This window comes from Cephus cinctus, unplaced genomic scaffold, assembly GCF_000341935.2.
Source record: "Cephus cinctus unplaced genomic scaffold, Ccin1 Ccin1_scaffold0225, whole genome shotgun sequence".
Taxonomy (NCBI): Eukaryota; Metazoa; Arthropoda; class Insecta; order Hymenoptera; family Cephidae; genus Cephus; species Cephus cinctus.
The window spans coordinates 54,160-64,741 of NW_014332941.1; the positions used below are offsets into that span (position 1 = coordinate 54,160).

General features: G+C 44.0%; 2 protein-coding genes across 8 annotated transcripts in view; both read right to left on the reverse strand.

Moving 5' to 3' along the window:
* The window catches only part of LOC107265477 (colorectal mutant cancer protein), a 29,649-nt gene extending 22,096 nt beyond the window's left edge, over positions 1 to 7,553 (reverse strand). Inside the window, exons 1-2 of one of the 3 annotated variants that reach the window (XM_025082706.1) lie at positions 7,339 to 7,553; positions 6,503 to 6,742 (exon numbers count right to left, since the gene is read on the reverse strand). In XM_025082706.1, the coding sequence (XP_024938474.1) occupies positions 6,503 to 6,624 (122 nt within the window). In that variant the 5' untranslated portion in view covers positions 6,625 to 6,742; positions 7,339 to 7,553. Of the gene's footprint in view, positions 1 to 6,502 lie in introns of all 3 variants that reach the window. The other 2 variants (XM_025082707.1, XM_015734961.2) reach the window with 2 other exon arrangements.
* A 203-nt stretch (positions 7,554 to 7,756) lies between these two features.
* Positions 7,757 to 10,568, reverse strand: LOC107265503. Of its 5 annotated transcripts, none has more exons than XM_015735011.1 (4): positions 10,548 to 10,568; positions 9,108 to 9,453; positions 8,285 to 9,022; positions 7,757 to 8,216 (listed from the first exon to the last, which is right to left on the reverse strand). In XM_015735011.1, the coding sequence occupies exons 2-4, from the start codon at positions 9,449 to 9,451 to the stop codon at positions 7,940 to 7,942; spliced, it is 1,359 nt and encodes a 452-aa protein (XP_015590497.1). In that variant the 5' UTR covers positions 9,452 to 9,453; positions 10,548 to 10,568; the 3' UTR covers positions 7,757 to 7,939. The 5 variants fall into 5 exon arrangements, with proteins under 5 accessions (XP_015590497.1, XP_015590496.1, XP_015590494.1 ...); XM_015735010.2 differs by lacking the exon at positions 10,548 to 10,568 and adding an exon at positions 10,229 to 10,496; XM_015735008.2 differs by lacking the exon at positions 10,548 to 10,568 and adding an exon at positions 10,172 to 10,496.
* Between the last annotated feature and the right edge of the window lie 14 nt (positions 10,569 to 10,582).

Consider the following 10,582-nt stretch of genomic DNA (forward strand, 5'->3'; position numbering starts at 1 on the left):
TTTTTTTTTAATAAAAAAAAAAAAAAAAAAAAAACATAACCTAACTTGTCCTACCAGCGGTTCAATTGGCGTCTTCGTCGTCGCAGTGACAGTCGCTCCAGAGTTCTGCTTTCCCAGCGCTTTGGTGTTTCCATCTTCTTTTCCTGTCCTTCTGGTGCTTCGAGTATGAGCTGCGTGACTTCCTCGACGATATTTATCAGTTTGAGTTCACAGGCTTTTATTGTCGCTGGAGATTGTAACGTACGCGGATCTCCGGCTCGGCTGACGATTCGTGTGTCACTGAGGTCTCGTATTTGCGGCGTACAGAAATCACGTATAGCCACTCGCAGGGAGACGAACGAGAGAGTAAATTGTGAGTCGTGGGAAAAAGCGGGTATCCATAACGGAGTTGTCACTTCTAGCTGCATTAAACTCACACCGTTTAGATATTCAGTGTGAACGAAGCTTAAAGAGGAACCTTTGCACTCGATGATTGGTACTTTGTTTACATTACCGGTGCTCGACCCCGAGGCTGATTCGAGCTCTCGATAGGGCACTTATGGAAGAGACCTCAGAAAGAAAAATACAGTAGACGCTAGTGACCGGAAGTCCACAAGTTCATGACTGTATACCATATATATATATAGTTCAAAGAACGGAAGTACCCAGCCAGTCGAAACAACCTCAAGATCGTGCTTCGTTTTGCCCAATCGAATATACAGCCATGAAAAGACCAAAGCTCACGTAGACCAAGGGTCCTTTTGGATGAAAAAAAAAAGGGGGTAAAAGACTTTTTTTCACTCAAGTTGGAAGATGCGTTGCGTGGGCTTTTTTCGGAATCAAAGGAAATCCAAGAGAGCGAGTAAGTCGATGAGGGGTTGAGAGAGCGAGAGGATGAGCAATGGCAGGAAGAGGAGCTGCGAACGGGTTGAGTACTCTGGGTACCAGGAGCAGAGAGGATGAGTCGGATGAGTGGGCTATGAAGAGAGCGAGGACAAAGAGATTCGGTGGAAAAGCGAAAAAGTGGAAAATTCAGTGGTGCCCTCTCGCTCGATGATTTCACAACGGGACGCAAGTGCAGGCAGGTAGGGATAACCCTGGGGTTCGGCTCTCCAAGTGCTTTCGCAGTATGGTTGCCTGCCTTGGCTGACATTATGCCTACGGTATGTATATATGCTTAGACCGTGCGTTCCCGTGGCTTTCATCGGAAAGCTCTCGTTGTCGCTGGGATCTACCACTTCGCCGGTGCAAGCTCAACAATGCATCAGAATACCCCCCGCCCCGGCCCAATAAGTGGTGCATTGTTAGTCGTGTAAAACCGGCGCCGCGTTACCATACCTCCCTTAACTTAAAACTTTTGGTTTAAGCCACAGGCTTAAGCTCCTACGTGAGAGACGTCACCTTCTAGAACCCTTGGCTCTACCTAGAATCCATTCGCCGTAAGACCATTGACTCAAAATGTTGGAGCTTACCGTTTCGCTCATTAGGGTGAAAGAGGCGTTTAACCAACCCTTAAAAAAAAAAATTAAATCCTAAAGCCTTCGAGTCCTGATCTGCTGTGGCAGCAATTGCTGACTGTCTGGAGATAATATCGTTAGAGGTAAGCTTTTTTAAATCTGAGCCTGGGTCCCTTAAAATTTTCATCTGACAATACGTCACTTCCTACTAGCCTACTCAACTTCCTTTGACAAGGTCAATGAAATGCGAATGACATGGATCGATCGCTAGGACTCTGCCGGTATACATATATAAAATCGGTAAAATGCCTATTAAAGTTACTGGGGTTCAACAACGAAGGGGTTCAAGGGTAGGAGTGAGAAACCGGAAGAATGGAGACAGCCGGAAGTGCAAGATGAAAGAGGGAATCTATACAGATTCGTGAAAGGGGTCGAACCCGAACAGCCACAGGGTTATCCCATTTTAGGCGCATTCTCTCTCCGTGGCATTCATGCCTACCAACACAAAAGAGACTGCACCTTATCCAAACGATTCTCCCTTTCAACCGACTTGATTTGCCGGAAGTACCGTTCCGAGATTACCCTCACCCGACGCTCCCGATGAAAAACAGGAAACGAGAGTGAAAGGCTCAAAATTGCGGAAGCACCAAAACATTTGTCACTACGAGGCAAGACTTTACGACCGCTATAACATGTTTTAAACAGTCTTATAATTTTCGCACATTCACACCTTCCTGTCGCGTAATTCCATACAAAGCTGAGCCATCAGCCGTGCGAAATTTCCTAGTCTCGAATTTCCCACGAATTACAAAAAACGTACACAAAGATTCACAGATTCACGTATTCGTCACTATAGAAATAATGGTCCGACGGGGTTCGCGTTTACTACTAAAATGATAACGGACCCACGGAAGTGTCTAGCGACACGGCCCAATATTCGAACGTGGTCCCAGTCATTTATAACGAACACCGGATCAACCGGAACAACGTGCACGTGCGAGCTACGTGCGTAGGTGTTGGCCTATAGGTAAATTCGGCACCGGCCCACTGTGCAGGCCAGCGCTGGATGCTATACTGGGTGAGCTGCGCTTTCTGGCCACGTTTACACCGGACGCGGAAGTGCCTCCAGCTATGGCAGAGTCGACTAGAATATCCCACCATAATAGGGTCGCTTCTATGAAAATAGTACTTTAGTATGGTAGGATATACATAAATTTGTAGGTATCTGTTAAATCGGTAAGTATTCATACGTACGTGTACATTCGTGGCGTGACCTCTCACGCATGAGCTATCGACGCGTAATTATTTAGCCTGCAATTTAGCTGCCAATTTCACGCAATTACCAGCCACCGGCGCACGTCGAAGGTTCACGGGGAACTTCAGGCGGCAGGAAAAAGCTCGCGGGATTTCAAAGCTATTTGAGATCGATGAGAAATGCAGAAAGATTCCTACAGTATCGGCTGGCCGATTGCATTTTAGCGTGTCGATATAAATCAAATGAAAATTCATCCAAGCTTTTATCTATGAAAATCTCTCTTTTGAAGTTTCGGTATCGGTATTGATATGATACTGTAAATGTATCGAATGACAGTTTATACGTACGAGTATGCAGCTATGGGTTGTCGGTATCGGTAAACCTGGCGTCTACGTGCAGAGTTGCCCGACTGAACAAAACTCGAACCCGTTGCTGGGTTTTCATCGGGAAATCTATGGCCGACGATTTATACGCTGCGATCGCGTCGAAGCCGCACGGTAGATATTCCAGTCCACAATGGCGGTAATGTAAATAACGATAACCATGTATATAGGATTTATCGCTCAGTCGGTAACAGCCTAGCAAGATGAATAATGCCAGGCGAATAAAACTGGATCATCCGACATTGGGTTCTGGAACCCATAATACAGATAGATCTTCCCCATGGCTCTCAGGTTCTCACCTACAGATATTCTCGCATTATGGCGTCAACTGAATTTCTATCCACTGCAAGTTCACTCTCCGTCTCCTTCCGTTCACGCCATGTTCGAGTTTGCTCAACTTTGACGCTTAGCGCGGTTCGTCCTCCTACTCATCCTTCTCTGGGCGGATGCCAAGAATGTTCCAGCTCCTATATCAGCGCAGCTTCCGTCCACGTCTGCAGCGTCGAGTTTATCGCGGCGCTTGCACCTCCTGCAGTCGCCGACTGATGCAAATTTGTCTGAGGGTCGTCGACGTCCTGGGAACTGGTCCTGCGGCAAGGACGTCCCTTCCGGGTACGCCTAGACCTCGGCAGGATTTAGCGTGGGTCTGGTACACGCGGCACGTTTCTACTGTGCGTGCCTCCACTCGACAAACCGGCCTGGAGATTATGCCCATGTTGGTATCTGAAGCGGCGGGAGGTAGAGGCTGGTTCATTGAAGCCATTCCTTGGGGTCGTTGAGACGCCTACGCGTAGAGGTCGAAGGTCGTAATCAAGACTCGTCTCTCGTGAATCACTAGTCATATGGCAAGAGTCACGAATCACGATTCCTTTAGAGAGGCTCGTCTGGAACTTTAGTTCGAGCAGTGCTGCCACCTGGCGTCGAGCTTCCGCTTCTTCTCTATGCATATACCCATTTGAATACTGGGAAGTCTAGACCAGGAAAATGCAAATACTCAATCATTGGATATACAATTAAAGCTGTCGAGTGTGGCGAGAAAACTTTTCGTTTTTCTTTAATACTTGTCGAGAACTGCGCTTAACGGAGTTCAAAATAAAAAGAATGATAAAGGGATGGAAAGCAGCAGTCTGTGACGTAGCTATTTTACAATGCGTTTCGTAACGCGTGCCTGGAACGAGGCAGTGAGTCACTTGCCATAAAATACAAGGACCCTCCAATCCCTGGGACAACCCTCGCAAGTTGGGGTTCAACTGACAAAGCAAGGGTCTCCCGCCTTGCGATGGTAGTTTCTGAAGATTACGAGGCTAAGGAACAGACTATTGACATGTGAAAATTTTTTAACGTAGTCAAGAAAATCTGAGACCTTTTTAATTCAGTTAAATATGTGTATACGGAGCAGCTACTAGCTGGCATAGCTCGTGTATATACATCAGGCTAAGCAAGGTAAGCAGGTAGAACATGGCCGAGAGCAAACAGGTCGCAGAAATGGGTACTCGGGTTGTTCGACGTTCGCAATCTGGGAAGAATTTGCATCCGGTTGGATGATCAGGAAGCCAACGAGACGTGCGTCACCTCGGGATAAGGGTCGGGTGCAAGGTTAATGAGGTTATGAAAGCGAGCTTTAACGAAAGCTATGAAAGACAGAAAAACCTAAAGCCAGTGCCTACTTGCTCTAATCCTAATTTTTAGCTTCGAATAGATCGTATTAGTTCCGTTCTGTTTTTCATACCAAATGTCACTGACGGTTGCGCGATTACATACATATAGGGCAGGTCGTAGCTGCTGCTGACAAGCTATCCTGTCGTTATGTAAGCGCACGTCGCGTGCTCGAGTCAACGATACTCGCGTGCATCTCTTTCATCTCTTTTTATAATAGAACAAAGCATTCTCAACCTAGTCGACATCTATTCGAGCATACAGTGGTTAACGAGTCTTCACGTTATACGAATATACCGAGAGATTAGAAGTCTTGTCAACCGCAACGGCGGGAGGACCGAGGGAATTCATTGACGTGAAAAAGTACTCTCGAGAGTGAAGGATTGACGAGTATTTCTTATTCGTTAAATAAGTAAGAGTAAATTAAGTAAAGCGATGATAACTCGTGTAAATATTTATCCAAATCGAAACGGGTCGGCGTGTTGTCGTTTAAACGAATGCAGAACGTTTGCTTGAGCCACGCGGGGGAGAGGTTAGGAGGCGTTTCTTTTCAAACAAACGTAAATCCGTTAGCGGGTCCGTGTAAATATCGAGCCATTCATATTTTTCTCAACCAGCGGTTCTTCTTGTAGATATTGGAAATTTGGGACTCCAAACACGTACCGTGTTTATTTCGTTGCGAGTGGATGCTGCGTGACCGATCGGAAAAGCGCAGCAGTCTCTAAAGTCTCGTGGGGAGTTGGTGGACGTGGCGGAGGGTTGTTTCCCTGGCGTTTAAAATGTCAATAGCCGCCCTGCCGAGACGTACTCGCGTGCGCAAGCACTGTCGACCTACGCACATGCATCCCCGTGTATAGAATTCTAGGCGAACCCAAGCGACAAACAGTGTCCCATTCAGGCCTCGGGACAAACACATTATGCTTCGTTTACACAAAGCTATTCTCTCTCTATACTTTGTCCCTTGACTCGGGCCTAGCAGGCATGCCTATACTCTGTGCTGTATGCTCTATAATGTCTGCTCTCTGCTCTATGGGGCACGAATGGGGAATTGTATATACATACATATGCAGAGGTATGTCACGGCCGTCACTGTTTCCTTCGCGTGGCTACTGACTTGGATGGAAGAACGTGAAATTGGATGACTTGGCCGACTTTCGAGATGACTTGACTTTTGGAATGGTTCGTCCTTCCTCTTTTTATTTGTGGTTGGAGCAACGTGTATGTGGGCATTTTAATTTCCATGAGATGGAAAAGTAATGCTCTGAGATGGGAGTGGACTGGGGGGGGGGGATTTGTATCATGCGGAATAATTTTACTTGGAATGAAAGAAACTACGCGTCACGATTCTATCATTACTCAGAATTTCTACGGTATATCGCGTTACAATATCTCTGCAGTTTATTCAACGTTCATGCTTTGTGGGAGTCGTCGTACATTGTCAACTGCAGCATCGTGTTTACGCCCATTCAGATAGTTTAATTAATTAGAGAAATAATTAAAGTCTACATGGAGCAGTTAGTGGAAAATGTAATATGTGTTCCTTCTGAGGTATGCTGGATTTTATGTAAATTATAGAATTTTATAGGGGGAATTTAGATTTGTTTTTTTCTACTAAATATATGTACTTTTTGGATTATTATATGAAATATGAGTTTGCTATCGAATACCTTATCTTTAGTATAGGAATTGCAATTACTGTTTGAATATTGATTTAGGAGTAAAGGAGAAGTTTTATAAATCTACATAACATTAGTATGATTTTTTTCACTTACCTGTCGATGAAGCCATCTCCATCTGCATCGCATGCTTGGAAGAGCTGTTTGATTCTTTCTTCGTCACAAATAGACCCTGCTTCACTTTCGGCATCAGCCAAGGTGGATGAGTCAAGTGACATTTCTTACTTAAATTCACTATTATCCATTGCAACGAACCAAGGGAGCTCAAACTGGCTCACTGGGATAATGTAGTTTACTTTAACTATATATTTACTATTAAGACATAACTGCAAAATTCTAAAAAAATATTTGTGTCTTGATAATGATACAAGATATCAATTTCTTTTAAATCACAATTTTTCCCCAAAATTAAAACTCTATATATCCACTCTAAATTTTGGAAGCCCTTCAATCATTCTAATAAAGAGAACACTATCGATCACAGGAAATCTGATGTATTATTTTTCAAAGTTGTTTCAAAGAATGATTCTTGGTATTTTCTTGGAGAAGGGGTAAACAACCTCAGAAGGGACCCTTGGGAAAGAAACAGTAGAATATCTGACAAAGACTCAGCTATTTCTGGCAAAGCAGATATACAGGGAATTATCCAGCGAAAGAAGCGCGTGACAAGTGAATTTTTGGAAAATGAAAGAATTTGAAGTTATGTCAAACATTAGAAAAATATTTTTTCAAAATCAGAAAAAATATATCACTGTAATCACGGTAATAATAATCCCCTAATATAAAAATTCGGAGTATGGATGAACTTTTTCATAAAACGTCACTCTGAAAAGATAGTATCAGACTCAACAGCACGATTCACAAAGGTACGTTTCAAAAACAATAAAATTAATACAGCGGCAAGCACCGCTAACATCAAGCCGAATACTCACGCGACTCTCCCGTTTCGAAGGTCGCCGAGTCACTAGCCCTATAACCTCGAATGCACGAACTCACCCTCGCCGTGGAGGCCACGAGTAATAAAAACTATCGATTCCACACAGCGGAATCAAAAAACTTTGACATTGACGGCTCGAGCGCCATCTTGAATTCTACCCCGCAAAAATGAACATGGCATCTCCTCTCGATGCCGACGGTACCGGTATACTACGGGTGGCACACGTGAGCACGTGCTCCTAATCTGACGCCTTCCAGGCGATTGCTGCACTTCTTGCGCAACAATTTCACTTCCCCACGCCCGATGGCGCCACTATACTAACTGTGTAAGAATCTCCCCGATTCTGCCTTTCCGGCAGTCACTAGTTACATCGTTAGTAGGTCACGTATAGGAGTTGAAAGAATACCCTCTAGGACAATTTGTCCGTTATGTATTTCACAACTGACTCGTGGTACCAAAAATACAATGATATGGTATGGTAACTCAACTTACGTATGTTTTTACTAAGAAATCAATAACAAAATAAAGCCTATCTTATTTTCTTTACGGCGACAAAATGCATTTGTAATTAAAAATTATAAGGAAAACAATTCTGTTCATTCGGACGGGTTGATTTTCTCTTTGAGAGTTGGCACGAGTTTCTTAAGCTTCGTCGGCTCGTGACTGAAACCCCACATGATACACCTAGTGTGTTCCTCCGTCGGCAGTCCACGCAGTTCAGAATCGGTTTCGAACCACGGAATATGTTTGTCTTTTATCCTGTCGACGAGACTGCGTAGATTTTTATTTCTCTCGATATCCCACGTCATCTGGGAATCAGGAACCTTTACCGACCTGAGCCTTTTATAGTCGCCATCTTCCTTCTCATAGGCCCTGCAACACGAAACATTTGATATACATTTCAAGTAGAATTATGTTTACCAGTAGAATAAGGTCCTTACTCCAGAAATCCATTGTCCTCAATTCCATATTTATCAGCCAGTGGCTTGTAAGCTCTAACTAGGTCAGCAGACAGGTAGGCAAAGTTTTCTTTGGATCTGTTGTTGACATTGTAATCAGTGACCCAGTTCTCGAAGACCTCCACAGCCTCCCTCATATTTTTAATCTTCTCCTCGTCCTTTGTACAAGATATCACTCTATCAGCCCTCTTCAGCAGTCCTGTAATCGCGTGGAACTGATACGAAACGTCCCTCCCATCCAAGGATTTTATGCTATCCAGAGCTTTTTGCTTGTCCTTGAAACTAAGACCACTTTCTTCCTTTTCCTGTTTCACAGCTTCCTGCTCCTTCTTCTGACTCTTCTTCTTGGGCTCGTCGTCTTCACTGTCACTGCTGGAGGAACTGTCATGACTCCTCTTGGTACCTCTATGCTTCTCATCCTCAACTTCCATATCCTCGGAATCACTCAAGCTCCCAAACTTCTCCTCGACCTGCGAGATGAGTTTTTTGATCTTCGTCGGATCGGGACTGTATCCCAAGAGGATGCACTGGGTATGTTCTTTAGTTGGAAAGCCACGAAAGTCTCCGACATCAGTCTCATACCACTGTATATGCTCTTTCTTAATTTTAGCTATGATGTCCTTGAGCTTCCGATTCCTCACTATGTCCCAGGTGACCTCATCGTCCTGAGACCTGACAGCACGCAGTCCTTTGTAGTCACCCTTTTCTTTCTTATAAGCACTGCAAGTCAGATAAACAACAATGCATCCTCAAAACTCAGCAACTCTTAACTAATCTAAATCTTAAATAACAGCCGTAAACTTACAGATAAAAACTATCATCAAGGACCTCATACTTCTTCGCCAAAGATCTGAACCCTCTGACGGTTTCAAGCGGCAGATAAGCCAAGTTATCCTTGCCTCGATTATTCTCCTTGTAGTCGTTCAACCAGTCCTCGAAAACTTTCTGCGCCTCTCGAAGGTTCGCCAGCTTCTCCTCGTCCTTGGTAATCTGAAGGGTTCTCCTGGCACGACTCACGAAACTCATGATGACGTGATACTGGTAGCTGATATCACGACCGTCCAGCATCTTCAAGGTATCCAAGGCTTTTTGCTTGTCCTTGAATCCCATAGCTCCCTCTTCCGGTTCCGTTGACTTCGACTTAGCCATTGCTGTTGATTTTTAATAATTAAAAATACTTCCCAATCTTTTCCAGACCAACTGCTACAGTCTCAACCTCAAGCTACCTAGTTCAACATTTACTATGCACAAATGATCCACACATGAATCGGTTTTTGATAAGCAGTCAGAGTATCAGCCCATAATTATCCACCTACATACGTGAACCAATCCAGAGCTCAGAGAGAGAACGTCAACGTCAGAGTCAATTTGCACGTAAATCATTTGAACACATCAGATAAATTTACCACATGACGTTTCCCATCAGGTGTGTATAACATACAAAGATGGACCCGCAAGGGTTACAGTGTGTCAGCGCTTTAGAAAGAGAATTGCCAAGATGTTCAGACAGACCGCGTCATCTCTGGATACGTATGCTTATCCATATTTATCACCTACTGCATAATCAAGCAACGCGTGCAGCCAATCAGAAATGACAAACTTCGTTTTACCATTAACGCGCGGCTTTTTGCCAGTGTCATAGTTACCGCACGCCGATCAATACGAGTCGCGTCAAATACGTTTATATGTTTGACGATGCTTTCTATTATACTATTTTCAGATACCACATCCAATACGCATATTCGTATACAGTAATAGAAATACAGATTGTCAATCTTAAAAAAGGGGAAAAAACAATTCTGTTTCGCAACCATGTAGGTTTATAAAAATCGTATGAAAACGTTCAGATCTTCTCCAGATATAACTCACCCATTTTTTTAAGTCCCAATAAGATTGATAATAATCCACAAATTATGAGAAACTCACCACCGATTATGAACTTTATAAATGCACGGAGCGCGACTGTCTCGTTTGAAATTCTACTAGACAACTGGCAAGAATCTATTGGAACGTTGATTGTCTAAGATTGCTTAAAGTGCGTCGAGCCAGTAGGAATTCCAGTGTTACACTGTACTACGAAAGTAACGTCGAATGGCAAGAGTCGTGTTAGCGAGCGGCACTCGGATCAGCAAATCATTTCGATAACTAATGAAAGTGTTGAGTTAAGTGGGATTCGTGAGCCTCGTAGGCTGGAGGATTCTTCGTATTCGAACAACCGACTTAAGTCAGCTACGACAATACTCACCAATAAGGAATCTGCATTGGACAGACAAGGATGTA